A 24,922-nucleotide genomic window follows, 5' to 3' on the forward strand; every position below is an offset into this window, starting at 1 on the left:
TAGATGAGCTCCAGAGCTGGAAGGAGATGGGGAGGAATGAGACCTTAATGCATCAGTGGCAGGGAGCAGGTGATTAAGCTGAGCCACATTGTGAAACCATGTCCTGTGTCTCAAGTTGAAAAACAATCATGCATAAAACTTCTGGTTTGTTTGTGATGTTGGTTGTTTCAGAACCAGCACTGTGTTACTAGGAAACAGTAGAAATAGTACAGAAGTAAGAGTGATTACCTGGAGGAATCTGAAGAACATACATGCTTGTTATACCATTAGTTTGATATGGCATTACACCTTATCCCAAGATTTTTGTATCTCAGCCTGGGAGTATTGTGTCTTATTACTGTAGAAGAAGGCAGAACTGGTAACTGATGGCAGTTCCCCAGYATTTGACTTGCCTGTTTTGCTCTGGGCTTCTTTTTGAACTCTTGAAGTTACTAGATACACTTCCAGGTTATTTTTCTGTTCTTTTGAACTAATTCTCTAACAATGCATTTAAGCAGCTCCCAGAAAAAAGTCTTCTCTGTGCTAAGTGCTCCTACTGTTCAGCTGGTAGATTTCATGGTGTACGCTAACTATAGAAAAGTATTGTCTGGTGTATGCTTTTACAAACTTTGTAACAAGCAGTTCTTTATTTATTTATTTTTTAAGATGTGCTTGCTCAGGTCATGGATATATGCAAATGGCTTCTTTTTTTTTTCAGGCAGCTATGCAACAACTGACCCAGCTTCTGTCAGATGACCTCAGAAAAGAAATCTATGAACTCTGGGAAGTAAGCTTGCAATCTTTTAATCCTTTGCTAAAATTTAGGGTTACCTATTGTCCTCTCTCTGTTTGCCTGTAAAACTACGCTATCTCTTGTTTGACATCAAGCAAGGTAGATTCATTGCTCAGGAGATAAGGCTTTAAATTTTTTAGTGAACAGTATGAGTGAAGGTGACTTTGGAATCCCTTTCAAGATAGAACTGTAAACTTTGGTAGAAAAAACAGCTTTTGACATCGCAGAGTTCCGGGTGAACCCTTTCAGGGCTTGGTTTGACAACTGAAAGAAAAGTTTTCTCTTTATATCCAGCCCTTTTGGATATAAATCTGTTTCTTACTGCAATATGTTTTGTTGACAGCTGTCTCTTTGTAGCTCTTTTAATACAGAAAAATATAATGGAATCTGACTACGTCATCTAATAATTATTACCTGTATAAAAAGCAGAAAAAAAAATGTGGATTTAATTTCTTTACTATACAGCCCATTAGACTAAAATATTTGGTAGTAAGTTCTACTTTAAAAATAAATCTGGAGTACTGATAAAGTACAGTRCTCTTTTACAAGCAGTACAGATTGCTGGCCCATCCTGGATACCTTAAATCTTTGTATTGGAAAACAAATATTTGAAGGTGATTTAACTTTGTAATGCAAATTCATGGTGTTAATTGTGAAGATCTTTGCAAACAAGAGATCATTAGATTATTTCCAGACAATCCATGTTAAAATTTACTGTGCTTTATAATATTCTGTGCTTCCTCTGACATACGATCTCATGAGCACACGTAAGTCCACAGTCTCTTGTTCACAACGTGATGTGAACAAGGGGTTGTGTGTTTCTTGGACTCTATAACCCGAGGCTATATTTTATGCTGACATTCTTATTTTTCCACTTTAGATGGTATTTAAATTTCATATATTTACCACCAACTTTTGTACTTGGTTATATCCCACTATTTTTTTTTCTCTGTAATTGTGTGGTTACACTGGCAACAGAGCTAGATTTTTCAGTGCTTCATGCCAAGGTTAAAGGGTTAAATCAGCATAACCAAATTTGGGGAATAGGGAGTGTGCATTTGTATAGTAAGCACTGGTTCCCTCTCCATTTGGAAGCTGTTGTAATAGAAGAACAAGAGTTTGATAGATAAGAGTTGTCTTGTGGGATTTTTTTTTTGCGTGTTTCTTCCTTTGCCTCAGGCTTCTCTCCTGATTGTATAGGAGCTAGTTCAGTATGCAATTAGTTCTTCAGTATGTTCTTCATCTTTATCGTTACCATAATTTAGGATATGCACACTTTGATCATTTGTTTTTTGTTCCTTCAGGATAATTAATTGGCATTACCATTACCTTTGCAATGTAGCAGTATCAATGTAACCCACACAGCAACAGGTGTAATCTAAAAATCGAATACTCACATGCAGCCCCTTTAGTCTTACTTTAGGTCCATCAAAAAAAAAGCAGAAAATGAGAATCTTCTGATCATTTGATATAATATGCTCTCAGCTAGCCAGAGGCATTTCTGTCTTTTTGTGAGTGAGCAAAGTGATGGGCCTGATCTGAACAGTAGCTGGACAAGATCTATTGAGACTCTCACCAAGTTCTTTTGTACTGCTATGTCCTATTTTGACCTCCTTTTCCCTACAGCCTTGAGAAGACTGTTGTTTTGGACTGTACTGGCTGGCTCTCTGCAAGTGTGTGTCTGTCTGTGTGGTGTTGGAGAGAAAGGTAGCAGAGAGATGCCGTTGATACATTTTCATTTTGTAACTTAATTCAGAATATATTTAAGTCGGCACACTTCAGCTGTGTCCTGCTTTTCATATTTTAAAGAGCAAAATCACAGTAGTCATTTTAAAAGTCCACCCTACATAGACTGTGTGTTTGAAAGAGCAGTTACTATTTTTCTAAAGTACATTATTTTGCACTCTGAAACAGCTGGGGGGGGGTGGGGAAACAATAAATTATTATTTCAGTGATATGCTCAGTTACATTACAATAGCTAATATTTCTTGAAGTTAATGTAAGCTGAGGTATGCATAAGATCTGGTGGGCTTTGTGCACGAGGAAATGGGTGACAGATTGATATTCCCAATGAATGGTGGAGGTGAGGCAGACTTTTACAAACAAACAGCCACTGTGATAAAGTTCTCCTTTATAATGTTACCAAAAGAGTTTGTGCTTTTTGGTGACAAATGAAATGGAATAAAACATGGTCATGAAAATAGTATAAATAAATGAATTTGAGTAAGTAAGAGGTAGTAGTTATTTTATATATGAAACAAATCTCAGACTGAAAGGAGGAAAGAGAAAGGTAAAAATGTTGAAATGAAACTGTTGACTAAACTGTTGATCAGAATGTAATTGAAACTTTAAAATATCATTTAAATTACCAATCAATCGTGGCTATCAAAATTTGAATTTCTCACTTTAGGATGTAAAACAATAAGTGTAATAATAAAAGCAGGCTCCTAACAGTATGTCAGACAAGCAAATAACCAGCGATGCTCATTATCTGAGCATCGCTGTGCTGGAATTATAAACCAGGACCTTGCCACTATGACATTCACCATTATCTTCTCAATACAGAGAGAGTTTACTGCAAATAGATTTATTCCTGTCTGTCATGTTACAGAAACAAAATTCTACTCTATGAACTGCCCTAAATTCTGGTAGTAGTTTAGGGTCTTTCTTGTCTGTTTAAAGTTCTGCCAAAATCTTGCCATGTTCTGTGGGTTAGTAGGAAAAACTTCCTGCAGTTGCACCATTMTCATCTGTAGAGTTGCTCTGGTGTGTAACTGGTTTCAGGCTCTACCTGAAAGCACAGGTAGGCCTGGTGTGTACATAAGAGACTGGTCTGGTTATTACTGATGATGATGAGGGAGGTCAGACTTACTGAGGATAGCAAGGTGGTGATAACCCACAGAGAAGGTGGCTTTTTCTGCAGCTGATTTGGAAAGCCAGGAGTAGACCATTTGAAGATACAATGTCATAGATTTTGAAAAAAGAAAAATGAAATGGCCAACCTGTCTGCAACCATCACTGGAAGTAAATGACAGCAAAATTGTTCAAGTTGACTAGTAATGTGAATGACTCGCAAATATGAACTGACAGTGGATGGAAAGAAGGAAAAGATAGCAGAGCGATTAAAGGACTTGAAGTGTTATACAGAGGAAACCTCATAATACCACCACTCCTTGGCTCCCAGGGGAGAGAGAAAGACATAAGCAGCTCAGACAGATTAGACCAAAGAGATTAAGAAGGAGTGACAGGAAAATTGTAAGGAACAACTGCTTATGAAACTAGCAAGTGGCGGAGAAAAATGCAAAATAGTTCTTCAAATATATAAAAGCAATACATTGGCACACAATGTGGTGATTCATAGTCTTAACTAACCCTGGAAAAGGTCTTTTATATATATATAAAAAAATTTCATTATATGGAACCTATTATTTAATTTGTACATTACAACTAGGATTGTCTTCATGTGATCCCTGATTCAGCAAAACATTTTACTACACGTTTGAGTATGCAAAAGTTAATTGTGTCCTTAAATCCTGTTATGTKTAATAGAACTTCAGCACCTACTTAATTTTAAGTGTTTTGCTGAGTAGCAGGCCTTAAAAGAAGGAACTCTGTCTTGAATATTTATGGAATGGCTTTTACTAATAAAGAAAATTCTAGATATAAAAAGAGCTTCTAATACTCTGTTTCAGAACAACAAATAAAAATTTCTTATAATTGCACATCTGTTCAGGAATATGAAAATCAGTCTACTGCAGAAGCCAAGTTTGTAAAACAGTTGGATCAGTGTGAGATGATACTGCAAGCATTTGAGTATGAGGAGTTGGAAAAGGCACCTGGCAGACTACAGGATTTTTATGATTCAACTGCTGGTATGATAATTTTTTTCTTTTTTAATAAAATCAATACACAAATTGCTTTTTTTTCTTTCCCTGAGAGACATGCAGAAAAGGTAAGAAACAGTTGTTATACCATTACTGAAGTACACACTAAATATTTTTGATGAAGCTTATTTTGGTGTGAAAACACCTTACATCTGTCTGTACATGTTGAACATGGATTACACTTATACTAAGTCCCTTTTACATCTCTTTGGATTTAGAGAGAAACTCAGCTTTCATCACTTGCATGCATTTAAGGATCTCTCTATACTACTAAAGGGGTTTAAAGGAGCCTTCAGTCTTCACTGATGCTTTGACAGAAGCTTACTTCTACTCTAAGCTAGTGTTTCACAAGCCAGTGAAGTAAACTGTCATGGAAAAGCTGCCAAGGCTTGTCCATGTGTTATACTATTGCCCTTTRCTGCTCTTCCATGTAGGTACTAACATTACCAAGGGCAATTTGGAAACCATCAAACAGGATTTCAGAGCTCTGGAGATGGTGGACAARGGTCTGGCAGCTCAGGTCATTTTCTCCTCAATTCTGCCAGTGAGGAGGAAGGATGAGAGGAGGAGTAGATGGATTTTTCTAAGTTAACAAATGGCTGCACTGCTGGTGTTGGCAAGAGGCTTTTGGTTTCTATAACCATGGGACCACGTTTGAAGATCAAGATCATCAACAACTGATGGGGAGAGATGGAATCCACCTCACTAAGCAGAGTACACATCTTTACTAACAGGTTGGCCGGCCTGGTAAGGAGGGCTTTAAACTAGGAACAGTGGGGGAAGGGGAGAGTTATAGAGACAGGGTAGTCAATGTGGCTCAAGTCAGGATGCCTCCAGCAGGTGCATGCAGCTGGGGAAGTGTGTCTGGGACATGRCTATGGAGTATCCTCTTGCACCCTTCCCAGGAAACATTCATGCACGATTACCTCTCTGTAATGCCTGTATGCTAATGCACACAGCATGAGGAATATACAGGAAGAACTAGAGGTGTGTATGCGGTTGCAGGGCTATGATCTAATTGCAGTTACAGAGACGTGGTGGGATAGCTTGCATGACTTCAATACTGACATGGATGGCTACATGGATGGATGGATGGCTGCTTTTTAAGAAAGACAGGCCAGGAAGTCAAGTTTGTCGATTTGTTCTTCATGTGAGAGAGCAACTGGAATGTGTGAAGCTCTGCCCTGGGGTAGATGAAAAGCAGGTCGAGAGCTTATGAGTAAGGATTAAAGGGCAGGCTAACATGGGTGACACTGTTGTGGGTGTTTACTACAGGCCACCTGATCAGGAAGAGGAACTCAGTGAGGCCTTCTACAGACACCTGGAAGCAGCCTCACAATCACAGGCCCTGGTTCTCATGAGGGACTTTAACCATCCTAATACCTTCTGGAGGAATAACACAACAAGGCACAAGCAATCCAGGAGGTTCCTGGGGAGCACTGGTGGTAACTTTGACACAGGYGGTGGAGGAGCCAACAAGGAGAGATGTCCTGCGGGACCTTGTACTAACAAACAAACAAGGACTGGTTGCAGATGTGAAGGTTGGAGACAGCCTTGGCTGCAGTGACCATGAGATGGTGGAGTTCAGAATCCTGTGAAGAAGAAGCAGGGCAGTAAATAGAATCGCAACCGTGGACTTGAGCAGAGCAAACTTTGGCCTCTTCAGGGACCTTCTTGGAAGAATCCCATGGGTTAGGACCCTAGATTGGAAGTGGGGGTCCGAGAGAGCTGGGTAATATTCAAGCATCGCTTCCTCTGACCTCAAGAGCGGTGCATCCTTATGAGTAAGAAGTCAAGCAAAGGAGGCATGGATGAGCAAGGAGCTCCTGGCAAAACTGAAACAGAAGGAGGAGGCATGGATGAGCAAGGAGCTCTGKGCAAAACTGAAACAGAAGAAGGAGGTATATAGAATGTGGAAAAGGGGATAGGCCACTTGGGAGGAATATAGGAATGTCAGAGTATGCAGGGATGAGACAAGGAAGGCTAAGGCCCATTTGGAATTGAATGTTGCAAGGGATGTCAAGGACAACAAGAAGGACTTCTTCAAATACACCTGTAGCATAAAGGAAGACTAGGGAAATATGGGCCTGCTGTTGAACAGGTTAGGTGCCCTGCTGACGAAGGATACAGAGAAGGCAGAGATACTGAATGCCTTCTTTCCTTCAGTCTTTACTGCTAAGGGCAGCCCTCAGGAATCCCACACCCTGGAGACAAGACAGAAGGTCTGGAGAAAGGAAGACTTTCCYTTGGTCGAGGAGGATCGGGTTAGAGATCATTTAGACAAACCTGACACCCAAGAAGTCCATGCGCCCTGTCGGGATGCACCCACGAGTGCTGAAGGAGCTGGTGGATGTCATTGCCAGGCTGCTCTCAATCACCTTTGAGAGGTCATGGAGGACAAGAGAGGTGCCTGAGGACTGGCAGAAAGCCAGTGTCACTCCAGTCTTCAAAAARGGCAAGAAGRRGGACYCAGGSAACTAYAGGYCKGTCAGCCTCACCTCCATCCCTGGGAAGGTGATGGAACAGCTCATCCTGGATGTCATCTCTAAGCATAGGGAGGAAAAGATGATCAGGAGYAGTCTGCATGGATTTATGAAGRGGAAATAATGTTTAACCAATCTGATAGCTTTCTCTGATGGAATGACTGGCTGGGATGCAAGGGGGAGAGCAGTGGGTGTTATCTGCCTTGGCTTCAGGAAGGCTTTTGACACTGTCTCCCATAACATTGTCAACGGCAAACCCAGGGAGCGTGGGCTGGATGAGCAGCCAGTGAGGTGGCCTGAGATCTGGCTGAATGGCAGAGCTCAGGGGGTTGTGATCGGTAGCACAAAATCTGGTTGGAGGCCTGTAGCCAGCAGTGTCCTCCAGGGGTTAATGCTAGGTCCAGTCTTGTTCAAGTTACTCATCAGTGGCCTGGGTGAAGGGATAGAAAGCATCCTCAGCAGGTTTGCTGCCAGGAGTGGCTGATACAGCAGAAGGCTGTGCTGCCATTCAGAGAGACCTGGACAGGCTAGAGAGATGGGTGAAGAGGAACCTCATGAAGTTCAACAAAGGCAAGGGCAGGGTACTTCACATGGGTACCAGTACAGACAGGGGACTGATCTGCTGGAAAGCAACTCTGCAGAGAAGGACCTGGGAGTCCTGGTGGGTAATAAGTTAACCGTGAGCCGGCAGTGTGCCTTTGAGGCCAAGGAGGCCAATGGTATCCTGGGGTGAGTTAGGGAGAGCCTGGCCTGTTAGTGAGGTAGGTGATCATCTCCCTCTGCTCAGGCCTGGTGAGGCCACATCTGGAGTGCTGTGTCCAATTCTAGGCTCCCCAGTACAAGAGAGACATGGAGAGACTGGAGAGAGCCCAGCAGAGGGCTACAAAGATGRTTATGGAACTGGAGCATCTCTCTTAGGAAAGGCTGCAAGAGCTGGGGCTCCTATTTAGCTTGGAGAGAAGACTGAGGGGGCATATGTGATGGTGTGTACCCTCTCCACCCTCCTGTGGAGTTCTTCTTACTTCTTTCCCYCACCTCCTCCTCCTGGGGTGGTACTCACCACTAGGTCTGTGACAGGATCTTACCAATGTATACAGATATCTGAAGGGAGAATGTCAAGTGCACWTRGGGCCAGACTCYTTTCAGTGGCACCAAGTAATAGGACAAGAGCAAATGGCACAAACTGAAACTTGGGAAGCTCCACCTGAACGTGAGGGAAAACTCTGCTGTGAGAGTGACAGAGTACTGGAACAAGTTGCCCAGAGAGGTTGTGGAGTCTCCTTCTCTGGAGATAATCAAAACCCACCTGGATGCAACCCTGTCTAACATGCTSTAGGTGACCCTGCTGAGCAGGGAGGTTGGACTAGATGATCTCCAGAGGTCCCTTCCAACCTCAACCATTCTATGATTCTGTGAAAATTGTTATCCCTACATTGACTGTGGCCTTGTAGAACCTACTCAAAATATGTGGGAACCAGCTCAGTCAAGTGCTTCAGATGTAATTGTACTACATTTTATGCTATCTACTGCTCTTCATGTTTTCCAAAATAAATTGAATTGTTAGTTAAAATGAGAAAATAGGTAAAATAGTTGCTTTTAAAATTTAATCCCCTTATTGGAGTGGTTATTAAAAATTGTCTTAAAAATAATGTAGTTTATTCTGAGCTTACATCAACTTCACTGCCAACCTTTTAGAGCTAACCTTTCACACACAGAAAAATGAGAGCATTTTAATTAWTTTTTCCCTTTCTTTTGTCTTGCAGGAAAATTTGTTCATCCAGAAATACTTCAGCTTGTGTCTGTGATTAATACAGAAAGGAATCAAAAAATAGCTGCTACATGTCATCCACRTTCCTAAGGTGTTCCTAAACAGCTGTAGCTATATTAAACTTTTTTTTGATTTTACATTCTCTATGTTGTTTTCCTTCCCATCACCAAGACTGCCAGGGGAGTTTTTTTCTGTGCATTAACTGCTGAGAATCCTGGGACCRCTTAGGAGTGGGTATGGTAATTACATCTCAGAGCATAGATTCTGTCAGTATTTCTGCCCTCCCCTCCCCCCTCAGCTTGGCTTTGTCTAATGCAGTCTCACTTACAAAAATACTTTATCTGGAGAACAGTACATTTCATGGTAGGGCAAAATAGCTATAATGCTGAATGAAATGTTACTTCCTTTTGTTGCTAAGGGAAAGTCTAKTTATTATATCAAAGCATATGTTCTTCAGCAGAACATAACCCAGTAATAATAAACATTAGGAAGATTAGGAAGACACTGTTCTGCAGAAATAGTTACTCTTTAATTATTTTCTGTGCTTTAACACCTAAATGCCTATTTAGTTTTTTATTACCTCTGAAAGAAGTCTTTGGAGTAGCATAACACTTTGGTTTATTGTCTAAACGGTATTTCAAGCAGATTCTGTCCTGGTTCTGCAGAAAGCTGTAAAAGGCCTGACTAACACTCTCCAAAAGGAAACTTCATTTCCACTTATGCATCGGTGTTGCCAACTTCCAAACTAGTCCTCCCAGATAAATGGGAGGGAGTCGTGCTTAGTCYTCATCTCATGCTGAGGTTCAGTTCCAGAGGAATGTGGTTCCTCRGATATTTCCTTTGAAAACATGTTTAATACTAGATAAGCCTTGAAGAATASTAAAACACCTCCATTCTGTGTATAAAATCAATTGCTGTATTCAGAGAAAGAACAGTAAGACAGTAACTGCTGTGGTTTGGTTTGACACTAATGTTTTTATTTCACTAGCAGGTTCAGAGTTCAAACTAATTTTCAAGATAGTTGAAAGTAGAATCCAAATCTTTATTAAATTCCAGCTATACAGCTTTCTTCATCTTTTCTAAGTGAGATACTCTTTGGATAAAATCTTCCTTTGTATATTTCTCAGTCAGTGGGGTTCTAGTTGAGTAAAAATCCACTCTTAGGGTTTTCCTTCATGCTYAGTCAAGTAAGAGTGTATGACAGCATCAGCATGTGTTTGCTGTGCTGACATTTTTTTTTCAGTGCCATGAATGGGCATCTCTGAGGCTTCCACTGGGGAAATTCAGGTAAGTTTAACTTAGCTCATTGCAAACAAATCTGTTCAGATAATGCACTGAYTGGGACAGGTAGTCTTGTTTTGTGACTTCTAAATATGCACAGGCTTAAGAACGTACACTTACTCTATCAAATAGGTTACTAACTATTCACTGTGTTACACAGAAGCAAGAAGCATGAGTGCATTTCTCTAGAAGCTCTTGRTAGAGGCAAACTTAGCTTTGGAGTATGTGATCCTTAGGAAGTGATCATTTCATTAATTAACTTTTCTCAGTATATTTCTCAGAATTCTGTGTTTCATACAATTCCTTACATGTGTCTTCATTATAGCAGGGAATGCTGCCAAGGTGTCTGTAAGGCCAGTACTCCTAACTGCCCTTCACCCCGCAATGGCAATATGCTGGACACTTGCACGAATAATTCATAATGCCCAAGTTGTCATATAGATGTGCAAGTGCCTGTACGCCAATGTAAAGCTGTTCTTCCCTTGTTCAGATAGTGTGACAGTTCCCTGTAAGCTGTTACCCACTGGTACTGATTCTGCTGTAAATGACAGTTATTGATGGAAGCAGTAATGCCAGTGTAGAAATACAGGAAAGTTGTCAAATAAATCTGTAGTGGTGGTAAATATCGAAATGAGTTTAGTGTGTGCATTCCTAGCTGTTGCTTAGTATATGTGGATGGAGATTGGGGTGATGTCGTAATTACCAGATAATATAGTTTGCACTTGAAAAAATTGTGTAGTAGAGACTTGGAGCTAGCTTCTCTGTCTTCAGCATTGTGTCAGATGAGGCAGCTGTAAATTCGATYGTAGTTTCCTTTAAGGTAGATAATTTAGTTGAGTGTGTATCTTCAGGCAGAATGACTCTAGGAAACATCGTTGCGCAGATCTTAGGTGCCTGACCAGAGCTGGTACTTTCCTGTCTAGTGTGATCTGTGACTGGTGCCTTTGGCAATGCCATTGACTGTTTTGCAGAGTCGCTGAGAGCTTTTGCTGTAGGGGCCAGAACAGTACAGAAAATCTGCAGAAACTCTTGGTACAGACRAAGTGTGGAATACTGGAATGCCTGGTGCACTCAGGAAACCTCACGAGGCAGCAGTTGYGCCCTGTGGAGAGCCTGAAAGAGCAATCCGCACTTTGCTGAGCTGTAGGAAACTCTGACTAGTGGTCATTACTGTTCGATTGTGCTATTACAGTGGTGGTGATAAAGGTTTGTCCAGGACCTGTCATTCATCAGCATTTTTATTCTGTTGAGTTATGTACCAATCAAAGTTTGTATAGAAAGCCAACTGTAAAGGGCTGAAGACTGAACTAAAAACTATCTTGACAAACTCGAGAAGTGGTTTGATAAGAACATGCAGCAAGTACTAACCCTAGCYGGACCAGTCAGTTCTTGTGGCACAGCAGTTGGCTTCCCTGGCTAGCGATACACAGTTCTGCAGGGAAWCAAGAGCTGAACCTGAGTCAGCAATGAAATGTTGCAAGAAAGGTATCTATTATCAGTGGAAGCAGGAACAATTTGTGTGCCTGTTGCCCCAGTGTTTTTTTTTTTTTTTTTAAGAAACCTAGGATGTACTCCATGTAAAATTATAATTTACTTCTATCATTGCAACTGTAATTGCATGCTAGTTTTGGACACTGCATTTTAAGAGAAATAGGAATTAGCTGGAAACACACTGGAGACRTGCAATCAGAGAATACGAGCTGTGATGAGAGGCTGAAAGAAAGGTTAGCAGACAGCCTGTGGGATCTCTGGCTAACRCAGTAGTGACGTGCACTGCTCGCATGTAGGACAAGTATGCTACACCTTAGCATATGACTTGTGAAATGAAATCACCTCCTCCATGTCTTTACCCTGCTCTATTCATATCAGGATTGCCCTCACTCATAGTGGTTGCTATTTTAACAACAACATGATAAGGATTTTCATGCAACAGAAGTGTGTCTGACCAACTCACCTTTACTAACAGTAATATCAACACAATCTCTTTAAATTGTACTCTTAAGGGAATTAAAAACAATTCACTGCTCTCCCATAAATATGTTTGTGTATATGTATATACATATGTGCATATATATGTGTATATATGGATATATACACATAYGCATGTGTGTGTTTACATATATATATGAAATAAAGTCTAAATCATTTTCCTGTAGAAGATGACAATGCCTGTCCTCCATGTTTTAACCTTGTCTTGGCTGCTGGCCCTGTTCAAAAGAAGGTCAGTACTTTTAGAACTACAAGCTATTCATTCATTCCTCTGCAGCACATTTTACTTTTACCGAACAGTTCAGTCATTTTTCTTCTTTGAACCTCCAGATCTTCAAAACTTAAGCCAGAGATTTCCATGGGAAACTCCAGGCCTGGAAGGCAGTGAATGCATTTTAAAAACTGCAGGAATGGCAGATTACTTTCCTAGAGTTTACTTTGATACTCTACTGTAATACAGCAAGGCATAGAAAGGAGACAGAGTATTATTAGTGACTGTAAGAATGCTTTAAAAAAAATCTAGAGTGTAAAAGAGTTGAAATTTATTTTTAATAAGAAGAATATCAATAACTTCATTTACACAAACTAAGTTGACCAGTAAGATTTTGTTTAAATTTATGTACTAAAAACTCTGCAAAATAAGCTAGCAAACTGTCACAACAAAACTGTACTAAAAAGAATTACATTTGCTTCCATGCTAAAATTACACTAAAGAGGCATTTTATATAAATGTCAAAGCTAACTTATGTCCAGTTACGCATTATGAAAGGACTTCCAACTTTGTAAAAACTGAAACAAAAGCCACATTGGGAAAAATCACTTAAAGCCAAATTTTCTCACAAGATTTTAAGCAATGTGTAATGTTAAAATCACTAACACCAGTTTGAAGCTTTGCCTTACACTCAAAACAAGCATCTGTTTTAAAAGTATCCCAGACCACTTTCCATTTTGCTTATACTCTTGGTAAACTTGCACTCATCTTGGTCTGGTGAACTGAGTAATACAACATGCAGACTGACATGTGCTCTATAGCAAGACACTCACAAATGTGCTGTTCTTAAAAAATGTTAAMAGGATGCAAGAAAACATGCTGAATCAAAGCTGAGAGAGATGACTGGCTCTTGGTGACTAAGTAGATGATATAAAATAGAATTATGCCCAGGAGTGCAATTAAACAGGACAAAATTTGGCGCAAAACGTGAAGTACTCGCTCATCCTGGGTATTGTAACATAGTGGGGCTTATGTTAGTAGCTCTGACGTACAGACTGAAGGCATGGGCTCTCTAGCCGATGGCACGTCTTAATTGTTGTTTAGGTACTCTTTAAGGCTGTAACTGCAATGAGGCTCATGCTGTTCAGTCGTAAATTTACCTTCCCTTATTTTTGAGGGGAAGATATAGAGGCAAAATTACTACAGGCTTTTCTTCCCTCTCYCTTCCCTTCCCTCAAACCACAGAACGCAAGCAACAGAACACATTTTTAAATTGAAGCTTTTCCAGCTACACTGATCAGCTTAGATCAGCAGTGGTGATCAGCTTAGTTTCTATATGAAAAACTCTTCCTGTTCTCCTTATCTCTGCTAACTAATAGGTAGAGGGCTATGTCAGACTGTATCAGTGAGAGAGAAAAAACTTTTCTGTGACAAGAAGTGATTTTAATTCCATTAGGAAATAGACACTCCTGAGCAAAGGGCACCTGGTATGGCTAATAGACAGTTGGTGTATGGACTATTGTTGGCAATAGAAATCTTTGCACAGCTCTGGTTCCATCTGTCTGATGTGGCACTGAGAAGGGGGTTACAAACCAACAAAAAAAAATAAGTAAAATAAAGTAAAAAACAGRTTGGGAAAATCTGGGGAGAAGTTAGCTGAAAATTAAAATTCATTTGGTCACTTAACATTATAGAATTTAGAGTATTATAGGTCAAATATTTCTTTGCAATTCCTGTGGCATACAAAATACCTACTGATAAAATGACCCATCCAAAATATAAATATAGAGAGGAAGAATTTTTCTGGCACAAGGTCAGCAAGGCAGTTTTCCAAAGCTGACAAAACCTTGTTGCTCAGGCTGGGTTGTGAGAGACATCTAGAAATTGCTGGCTGGGTAGGTCTCCAAACAGAGGCCCATGAGGCTTGGGAGGGCCAGAAGTCTAACACTGAAGCTCTTCCTCGTTCTCAGGAAGTCGGGTGCCAGCAAGAGAGCTCTGAGCACTGGCATGGGCTGTAGAGCTGAGAACTTCTTCAAAACTGCCTCCAGTGTGACCTGTCCCACCAACCTTGGTCTGAAACAAGGCAAACAAAGACAACAAGTTCAAGTCCTACTTGCTGTCGAGGGGCTCAGAACTGTTCAAAGGAGACACAGAACATGGGAGCTTTATTTTTTTTTAATAGTACCCACAAAGTTTAAAAAGAAACCACATAAAGCAACTTCCCCAATTTCTAAGCAACTTCCCCAATTTCTAAACTTCTAGGCTGCATTTTTCAACTCTACCCATGGAATGTGTCATAAACTTAAAGGAACCATCCCGTAAGTCCTACCAGTGAACTTAGGAAGGTTCTTTACATGCACGTCTTGAATTTATTCTGTGAGCTCTGTGCAGGCTGAATAAGAGATGGGTATTAAAATGAACTGATTTATTTTCTAAGTAAAAAGTAGCCCATCCTCCAACAACAGTAACATAGCTACCCTCAAAATGTATAAACCTGGCTGGGTTTTCAGTCAGTAGAAGGAATTTGGTAACCAAAGAACAAAACTAGCAGTCTGTCCTGGTAGGTTCTTTTAACCATCTAGATAGATAGATAGATACTGAGTTGCAAAACTGCCCAGAGCATTTTAGTTGAGACCCTTTAACATAATTTCTTCCGGGGGTGGGGGGGAATTGTATTAATGAAGCATACAATTATGTGCTCACAGTTCATCTATTTTCAAAATGCTGCATTCTGTAGAATTTATAAATATAAGTACTAAAATAAAATATGACTAAAACTCTGAAAGCGAGTATTTATAACAAAGAAAAAGCTTTATTTAAAGCTTTGGAAAAATATCAAGACTATAAGTGAATAAAAAACAAAGCTGGTTTGATTTGGTTGTCTTGATAAGAGAATATTCCTTTTTTTCGCTTGGGAATATACCTCTTGGGAGTTGATTAAAGTCTGAAAATAGAGCAAAACTCTCCATTCCTAAAACTGCAGCGGGACTTAAATAAAAGGTGGCATTTTTCCAGCCTGTCAGCCAGTGAATGCTTAGGAAGATTATTTTAATTAAATGAACTCTGCATCCTAAGTATCCAAAGGGTTAATCCTGTGTAATCCTTTGTTTCATCAGCTAGCACAGGAGCTTACCTAGCTTGAAAGTTCAAAATAAAACAAGTTAGTAGGATGCTTGATATTTGTTTTGACAGTTTGAGTCATAGTTATTAAAAGTTCCCATCCTGAGAAGTAAAAATCTGTATCCATTTTAGTGGGCTGTGCTGACTTTCAGAAAGCATCAATCCACCACCGATTTTTTTGCAAACAGCAATGCAAAATATACAAGCTACACGTGTCCTTCTATTTCCAAATTAAAACTTCCTACAAAAATAATAGTGATTCAGACTGATCAAAATGAGTGTGGAAGTAGACTATTCCTTGTGCTACTTCAAGTGACTCAGAAAAAGTGCATCTGACTTTGGACACCTCAAAATCAGAAATATGGTTTCATTTTCTGTTTGTTTCTGCCTACTCTTCCATAGGAGAATAAGAACAGTGCAGGTCATTCTTCTGGAATGCCTCTGGCCAATAGCCAGTGCTTACAGCAAACATTTAATTCGTAAGTATTTTGGTTTTTAGAAAAGTTGAAAAGAGTTAGGCATCCATGCTGATTTCCAGGGAAACTCAATTCACTCTCCCAAGAAAGTTGCAACCCAAAGACCAAACTCAAGACCACATAAAATCTATTTACTTCTAAATGTGTGAAATCTGAACATCAGTTTTGGCTGACTACAGGGCACAGAAGGACTACTTACTTAAGACTTGTAGCTAGTATGAAAAAGATGGTAATTTGATAATGCTGCTTCCATTCTTTTCTTTTGTCAGAAGTTTCTCTGCTTTTCAGCTCACAAGAGGGCCCTAGAACTGAAGGGCCAGCCTATGCGGTCCTCCTACTCCCCAGACTTCCTGATGCCCACAGTAACAAACTCCTACTCTTGCAAGCCTTGGAACAGAGGCAAGGGAAAAGGAAGAACATTGCTGAGATATTGCCAGCTGTCCATCTTCAGGGTGACACCCTATGTTCATCACACCAGTTCCCTTTATTTCTCACTTCTTGGTGCACATAGAGAAAGCAAATACAGACAGAAAATGTTTCACAAAATGTCAGTGGGTTTGCCAGTAAAGCTGGACAATGGCATGAAGGTTGAAATGGATATGGTAGCTGACTTTAGACTCAAGACTTTTGGTTTGGTAGTACTCAACTAAGGATTCCTTAAAAGTGATCTWAGAGCACCCCAAACACATGGCAGGCTAAGAATTGGTATGACAAACACTCTCCTCTAGCAGTATGCCTTGGCTTAATCAGCAAAATAAGATCAATCTCCTCAAGCAGATCACTGTGAGAAGAAATAGTCTTTAGGGCTGTGCAGTTTGAGGTGAATTTTCCTCCCTCTTGAATGACTCATGGGGAGGTAACTGGAAATAYAACCCTCCTGGAAGCAGAATGGACATCACTCATATTGGTCCTATAGCCATCAAAGTAAGGCCAAAGGCTTTAAGCTGTCTCTCTTGCAGACTGGCCATAGATRTAGAAGAAATGGATTTGAGGAGAGTAGAGGAGTCTAGAAGTAAACTTGGGAGCTAGAATTGTCAACAGGTCTACAAGCCCTGAGAGTAGGTTTACTGACTAACCTCATTGCCACCAAATGACTAACTTGGATACACTTTCAAGTGCTGCACTTCTCTAAAGTAGCGTCTTTGCCCACTTGACAAGTGGTTGAAAATGCAAAATGTCCATTTCAGGCATCATTCTCAGGAGCTGTTTCCCTTATTTAGTTGAGTAAAAGCAGAAGAAACATAAGCACGTATATACTTGATGATTGCAGTAGGTAGGACTTCAGACCTTACAAGCTGATGCACCCCAGTTCMTGAATGCATTGCTTCTGCAGTGTGGGTGAGTATGAAAAGCATTTGCAGCTAAGATGAAAACAAGGAAACAGGAAGGTATATAACAGCACTGAACTGAGACTCTGGAGGCCTAGGTTCTGCTCTAGCTCTGCCCCTAGACTTACTTGGAGTGCTGTCTCCCAACTGTGAAACTGAGATGATGTTTCCCTCTTTGACAACATGCAATAGAGATGACATYACCCAATGCTATCATGAGTTAAAGTTGCCAGCCTATCACTGAAGAAATGTGAATACTCAAAAGCTGCAAATGATAGAGTGAACCTAAGCATTCTTTGGTAGAAATGCTGTTTTAGAAACATAMAAAGAAATCCAGCTCTCTGTTGCTCCTTAACTTCCTCAGACACTGACTAAAAAATGTTATCTTCATACCATTTCACAGTACTATGAAAAAGACAGTCTTTCTCTGTGTACCTGCAGCTTGAGTTCTAGTTGTAATTTGCATTTTATATGATAAGAAGTGCCCTCTTGTCCAAGTGGAACATCATTTTCTTGTCATTTTAATGCTTTACAATTTGTAATAACAAATCACAATGTCAATGTCAACACCCATTGACATTAATCCAGTATTTTCAGTTTCTCCTAAAATGAAGGGTGATAATTTTGGCCCTTGTAAGCACTAACACTAATTGCAGTTGGAATGCAGTGGAATCTTCTATAGCATTAAAGTAAAATGCCATTTTATGGGTATTTAAAAGAGCTTTATCAGATGAATAAAAACAATTAAGGGACAGACCTTTTTGTTCCCCYTTCAATATGCTTTGCCATGCTGCAAATATTAGCTCACAAATAATGAAATGGACCTGTGCATTAGGAGAAGAATAGTTCAGTGCTAAGAGTCACACTGGTTGTGTGAATCAAGCCAGAGTCACATGACAGCTCCCACCAGTTGAGGAARCAGCACTTGCTGGGCATCACTCAGGGACTTAGGTTCACGCTGTAAACATACAGCTGTGTCAGTCTGGCAAGGCACTGCACAAAGCTCTTAAGACTACRCTGCTTTTGAAATCTGACCTGTCTCTCAACATGGCCCTGCTTTGCACACCATAGCCAGCCATGATCACACTTTCTGAAATGTCCCTATTTTCCATTTTAGTGTGGCCCTTTTTCAGCCTTTCTGAGACCGTTTTTTTACTTTGGTAGACAGCGCTAAGTCATTACGTGACAACTGAGAAGCAGTGAAAGACCACTTCTCTGCAAATTGCCTGTGCACTTGCAGTTCTATGAAAACTCTTGATGGAACAGCAAATTCAAGCTGTCTCCTGTACAAATGATAATGATAGCTAAGCTGTTACACTTCTTTAACAAGCACAGCCATGTATTCAGCCCCTAACCTTTACCTTAAAGTTTGTAACGGTGGACTCAACCTTCTCCTCAAATGATTTGAAAGTTGGAGAATTCCTGGTGAAAAAAACAAAAGAAAGTTAAAGGGAGGAAGGAGGACAGTTAATTCAAAACTCAATTGTGTATCACAGTTTCATCAATTTTTACCAGGCAACAAWGCTAGGACAGAATGAAGGCTGGCTRGCAGCACAGGRCTATATACTAACAGGATATGAGCAGTCACTTGTCAAATCCAGTTACAGTAACCAGGTGAGTAYTGGTTTTGCTATGAATTTGCAAAAGCAGAACCTCCCTAATAACTGAAACTGAACAGTGACTTGCCTGCTTATCCTCTGGTACATTTACTCTRTTCTCTGAAGGAAAAACCAGAGAATGCTGGCCTTAGTTATGCATTTCTATGTTTGTATCCATTTTTGTKGTTGCCAAAGTGAAATTAACATTTTTTTCAGCTGGTGATCAAGGTAATAGTCTAWATGATTAAAAGATGCTAGCTTAACATTAAAATGTACCAGAGGGCTGGGGCAAGGAGATTTGAACTACAGGGGAAGTGGGTYTCAAATACCTTTGAGGAATCCTGACCCCACTCCATGATTTTGTGACATTAAGTTTTCCTTGCTGCTTTCAAAGACAAAGACTTTGGCAAAATTGTGTCCCAAGAGTGTCCCTCTAATGGAGCTAAGCTTTGTTCTGCCTTTCACTCATGGAATGGAGCACAACACTTTGTTTTTGAAGAACTGTGAGTTGAACATATCTTATAAGAAGGGAAAAAATGAGCAAAAGGTGCGATTTTMTTTTTTAAAGCAAGCCACATATTCAGTTTTCTGGCTTGCCTGACAACCTCATTCTTTTTTTTTCTTCAAAACTTGAAGCATAGCTTGTCTACTTTTAAATGCATTCAATTTTTAACATTTCTCCCTGCCAACTGAATATACAGATCACAACAAACACCTGTGGATTAATATTATAAACATAATGCATATGCTCTGTTTAGAGTGAGAGTATAGATCCCCACAGAAAATTGCACAAGACGCCCTTTAGCTGCTTGGATGGATGCCTCTCCCCCACTCTGTCCATGGATTCCAGCTGCTTCCCCACTGCTGATAATCCCCATCCTATGCAGGAAGACATGCTAGAAGTAGACAAGCTGGGACAAGTATGAAAGCTTTTCCACTCTCACAGCAGTTCAGCTAGCACAGGCAGACTTGGGCAAATCTACAGTGGGTAAASGGAGAATGCAGTTTAATATTCCCTTCTCTGCGTCTTGCTTGACAGCTGATTARTTGATCATCTGAGTAAAAACTGAAGGATCAGAATCAAAGAATGAAAACTGCCCCTCGCATTATGCTGTTGAACATCAGCATAGCAAATATAATATGGRTAGCATATTACCTCATCGCAGGCATGCTTATAGAATGGCGAATAGAGTAACTGTGGAAGGAAAACAAAAGAGAAGGAAAAAAAGGTGTAAAATCCAGTGTGCAACATGGTTGTTACACATCATTTTTTTATGTTTTAGTTTTACTTTTTTTTTAAAAAACAGTGTGCTGGTACTCTGCTCCCAATGGAGAAAGCTTGTCAGACTCACCTGTTAATTCCAGCTCACTTTCAGCACTGAAGTTCTTGCCAACCACACTCTCATATCAAGTGATTCCAGACTGCAGAGGGCTCAAAGGAACCATGCAACACAGTTCCTGCCAATACCTGTTTAAAGGACTCAGACCTTTGTTGTCTACGGAGATGTGCAACATGTTACAGAGGAACAGAGAGCTATCTTTGTGTTCCTTGCTCACAGATGATAAGCTCTGACCTAGGTGAGGACAGTACACCTCACATTCGTGAACATAAACAAAGTTGGTTCAAGGCAACCAAAAGAAGTTGGWAAGGAAGGCAATTGCTTGCTTTATTTTGTATGTACAATGCTTCTAGTCCGAACAGCCAGGCCCTGCCCCTGTTTGCATATCTGCCTGGGCAACCGGCTATCTAAACAAGAGATTTCCTCAATAGAGAGGCAACACTCACAGCTGCAGCAGTTCCTGTTCTCATCTCTTTGGGACATTTCACTCCTTCCTTCATAAATCAACACTACRAAGTGTAGAAAGCTCTGTTCTCCAAAGCTCTCTCCAGCTCTCACAATCTCTTCTTCCCTCTTCAGACTTCCCAGCACCATGGGTGTGGGAGGGCTGACTGGCAGAGGGTGCAGTCTCTCTATCAYTCAGACCTGCAAATCCTCTTGCTCACCTTTAACACAACAGATATCCCTCACTCTAGCCTCTTGGCTCATATTAGCCACCTTCTCCCACCTYAGCCAAAGTCAATTCTGCTATTATAACATTTCGTATTCCCTACTGCTGAGAAGCATCACACATTTTGAATATGTTCCTTTACTTATTTGAAATAAAAATACCATCTGTAACTACATTTATAGTCAAGTAAATTGCACACCTCAAGAGGACACAGTGTTTCAAAAGTTCATGAGTGGCTATCTTCAGTGTTGACAGACAGCTGCAATCTGGTCTTACTAAAAATAGTAGGAGCTTTACTTTAAGGGACATTAATATTGGGCTGCCATCAAGCAAAATATGTTTATTGCATTAAAATATGAAAACTCTCATATGGCAGGTTTAGCTCAGTTGGTCAGAGTGTGGTGCTGCTAATGCCAAGGTCACGGGCTCAATCCCCATATGGGCTATGCTGAGGGTTGGACTAGATGATCTCCAGAGGTCCCTTCCAACCTTACCATTCTATGATAAACAGCGCATTTGTTCCAAACTATCAGCCTCCTTATACAAATTCAGAGAAACACTGTTTCCATATATACAAAGAAGCCATTTTTTTCAGAATTAAAAATTAGAAATAGGAAAAAAATCAAAAACAAAAACAAGAGCTGCTTGGCAAGAAGGTGTATTAGATCAGTCTTAGATGAACTGTTTTCTGCGTGTATATACCTTAAGGCTTCTGCTAAGCTGAGACAGACAAGCAGTGATTCCAAACACAATACAAAGTTTTCATGTTCAATTAGCATACCATTTTTAAGATTTAGGAAAGACAAGTCCACACATTCACAATTGCAGATCTTTAAAAATCCTAGTTAAGTGAAACAAGCATGTTTGCCATACCAGTCTGGTAACGTATGACAAACAGGCAGAAAATAAAGAGTTTTAGTGTAATTCAGCATAAGCTGCTCCTTTTCTAATAGCAAAACATACGAAATATGAAACTCTAAATGAGAAATTACATTGTGCCAAATTAAACTCACACAGCTGAGAAATGACATGTGACAGACAATCTATTGAGTGCATATTTTACTGAGTCCATCTTTTTATTTTCTTTAAAGRGGAGAGGATGCAAGCTATAGCAACAGTAACAACAGCTTCCAATATTGTTCTATTAGAAAAAATCTACCTAATATTTTAGGCTTCAAGACACTTGTGTCTGCAGTGGTGAAAGACCTCATGGGTTCAGTGCAAAGGCAGAGAACAGAGATCCTTCATGCCAAAGGATTGGGATTGTTAGGTTTTACAGTTTTGTTTCATGTCAGAGTGAGATAGGAAGTCGATTTAGGCCACATTTTGAAGTTTTTTTTCAGTGAAGTAAGAGTTCATGTAAGGACAACATTTAGCTAAACAGAACRCATTTTTTGAGCCATCCTGTGCATTAAAGATGCTACAAGGCCAGACTGCTGAGGATTCAGGGCTGTACAGCCCCTTTGCTAGGTGAACTGACTAAAAGTCAGTAAGCTTATAGAATCTTTAAGTGCASACAAGATTGCTTTATCATCATATTTTTCATCATATATTGAAATGTTCTACAGCATTAGTAAGCTCAAGCTCTAAAGAAGGTGAAGAACCCTTCCTAGTCATCATAAGAACTTGTCCTACCTTTGGAGATCGCTCTAAGACTCAAGACTTTTACAGAGTCACACTGTATACTTCATGACTGCTATACTTCTACTTTATTAAAGAGGTAGGAATTAAAYTGTTTATGTGACCTTTATAAAACTCAGCTCACAGAACAGAATTTTTACTAAGTGCTGTTTATGTTCCAGCCTCTAGATAGAAGGAGGTGGCTGAGAGAACAGATTACATATAAACAGGTTTTCCCAAGAGAAACTTCTTTTGAATGCATTCATTATTTGGAGACTAATCTACTCAAGAGCAAGGCAAACACTCTAGTCACTTACTCCAGTCCTTTCCTCATTAGAATCACCATGGAGTAGAAATGAGACATTACAGTTTAAGTAGAATATATTTTTATCTTACATACAGTCCTGAAAGGCAAGAGGTTACWGTGTTATATTCCATAAAACAAACCCTGTCAAATATAGAGGCAGTGTTTAAGAGTGCTATTTAAGAAGAGCAATATGTCTTACCCAATTGAATGTGATCTATGGTAGCCGTAAAAGGAGAGAAAAGTGAGAGTTAAGAGTATTAACAAAAWTTAGTAAAAAATATACATACATATCCGTAACATGCCTAAGGAGAAAAAAAGTAAATCATTCACACTCAAATTTTGACACTGGAATTCACACTASAACATGGATCATTTGAGATTCTATCAAGGCAAAAATATAACTTTTAGTAATTTTTACATACTCGTTACACACTTTAATAATTTTTACACACACTACACAGTTAATCTCTTATTATCTGTGCAACAAAGTATAGACKTTTTGTCTTCTAAAGTTTGTGTCATTTTCATTAGATCATGTTTGATCAATGCTAACTGATTTTTCTCCCYAGATTGCACCTTAACTTCATTCAAGAAGAAGTATCAGCCAACTGGAAATTCACATCAGTAGCAAATATCTTTTCCCCCCTCTGGATTTTTTTTATCATTTCTCAGTTCAGGAGTTTATGGGAAAAAGGGAAAAAAAAAAAAGYCTTTTAAGTCCTAAAATGACATTTTCTAAAAAACTGTTTTCTGTTGAAAATGTTATTTTCAGCACTTTGACACTGTTTTTCGGCTCACAGGAAGACTATAGAATTGAGAACTGATATACAATACTCAAAGGATGTCACTAAGGTTCCAAAGTCAAGAAATGATGATGGAGACAGCCTCTCCTCCATCTGTGTACTATTGATGTAGTTTTTAATTACAGACCTTTTCTTCAAGGGAACACCAGCCTAATGCAGTGAAACAGATAGATAGTGCACACTTAATCAACATCTCTTCAAGTTTTTAGATAACTTTTGGATGTGTGGTGTGATGCGTTATTTACTGCACAATATTTATATCTTACTCTGAAAAAAATTATTGACTTTTTCAGGGGCTATTTTATGAGGCTTATCATTACATATGTAGGTGCTTTGCAAACAGATTGCCTTCACAACACAGTTCTGTTTAGACCTGCTTACAGTAATACTGTTGCTGATTTTAGCCTCCTTTTACTACCAGCTGACTCCTAGTACCAGCCATTCCTTACTCCATGCTAGCACCAATACTCGCAGAGCTATATGGTAAGCAAGATTGGGAATCTGTGTTACTGCAGAGCTCTACAAACCAGCACAACTGAAGGTGCAAGTGCCAGTACAAATAAGAGAAAGCAACTACCTCACCTGTCATCAGAAGAAATGCTTATGAAATTCAATTCTGAAACAAGACGATATCATTATTTCTATTATAGAGGGTATCAGAGACACAGAATGGGAGTTTTGGATATCTGACAGCTATGATTTTTCAAGGAATTCAGCTCCCAGTGACTTCAGCAACAGTTGTGAGTGCTCAGAACAACCCTAGATCATGGAAAGCACAGAAATGCAGGAGTGGAAGGGATATCAAAAATACATTCCCACAGCACTAGAACAGATTAATTATACCTGATCCACCTCCAACAGACATCTGCCTAACCTGCTTTAAAAAAAATCCAACAAGCTGTTTATATTTAAATGAGTTAAGTCTKTGTTAGCTTAATGACCTTTAAATGTTTTTCTCGTTTTTCTTGCACTAGTAGTAGTGTGTGTGGTGGCATGTATGCATGTAGTAGAGTAGTGCAAGTAGTTTCCTTGATTTTWAAAACTCTTTTAAAATTGAAATATCAGAAATCCCCCACTTGGTATCACAACTTTTCTAGAAGAGTCATCAGCATGGCTGAAGCTGTAACATCCACACAGACAACTGTAGAATAATCCAGTAGTACCCACAAAAAGATCCAAACTTTGCCAGCAAAAGAGCAAGAGATAAARGCCCCCAACTCTACATCAGCCCTCTGCTCTACATGACAAAAGACATGTTGCCACCACTATATA

At 39.7% G+C, this 24,922-nt stretch overlaps 2 protein-coding genes across 2 annotated transcripts in view; one reads left to right on the plus strand and one right to left on the minus strand.

The window, feature by feature from the left end:
- HDDC2 (HD domain containing 2) overlaps positions 1-9,044 on the plus strand; it is an 11,657-nt gene extending 2,613 nt beyond the window's left edge. The window contains exons 3-5 of the mRNA XM_085314307.1: positions 698-766; positions 4,506-4,644; positions 8,903-9,044. Coding sequence (XP_085170433.1) covers positions 698-766; positions 4,506-4,644; positions 8,903-8,997 — 303 coding nt within the window. The 3' untranslated portion in view covers positions 8,998-9,044. The remainder of the gene's footprint in view (positions 1-697; positions 767-4,505; positions 4,645-8,902) is intronic.
- A 3,731-nt stretch (positions 9,045-12,775) lies between these two features.
- TPD52L1 (TPD52 like 1) overlaps positions 12,776-24,922 on the minus strand; it is a 41,067-nt gene continuing 28,920 nt past the window's right edge. Inside the window, exons 4-6 of the mRNA XM_085314318.1 lie at positions 20,067-20,105; positions 18,674-18,734; positions 12,776-14,461 (exon numbers count right to left, since the gene is read on the minus strand). Coding sequence (XP_085170444.1) covers positions 14,330-14,461; positions 18,674-18,734; positions 20,067-20,105 — 232 coding nt within the window. The 3' untranslated portion in view covers positions 12,776-14,329. The remainder of the gene's footprint in view (positions 14,462-18,673; positions 18,735-20,066; positions 20,106-24,922) is intronic.

This window comes from Rhea americana, unplaced genomic scaffold (assembly GCF_003343005.1).
Source record: "Rhea americana isolate MKP2758 unplaced genomic scaffold, rheAme1 scaffold_110, whole genome shotgun sequence".
Lineage (NCBI taxonomy): Eukaryota > Metazoa > Chordata > Aves > Rheiformes > Rheidae > Rhea > Rhea americana.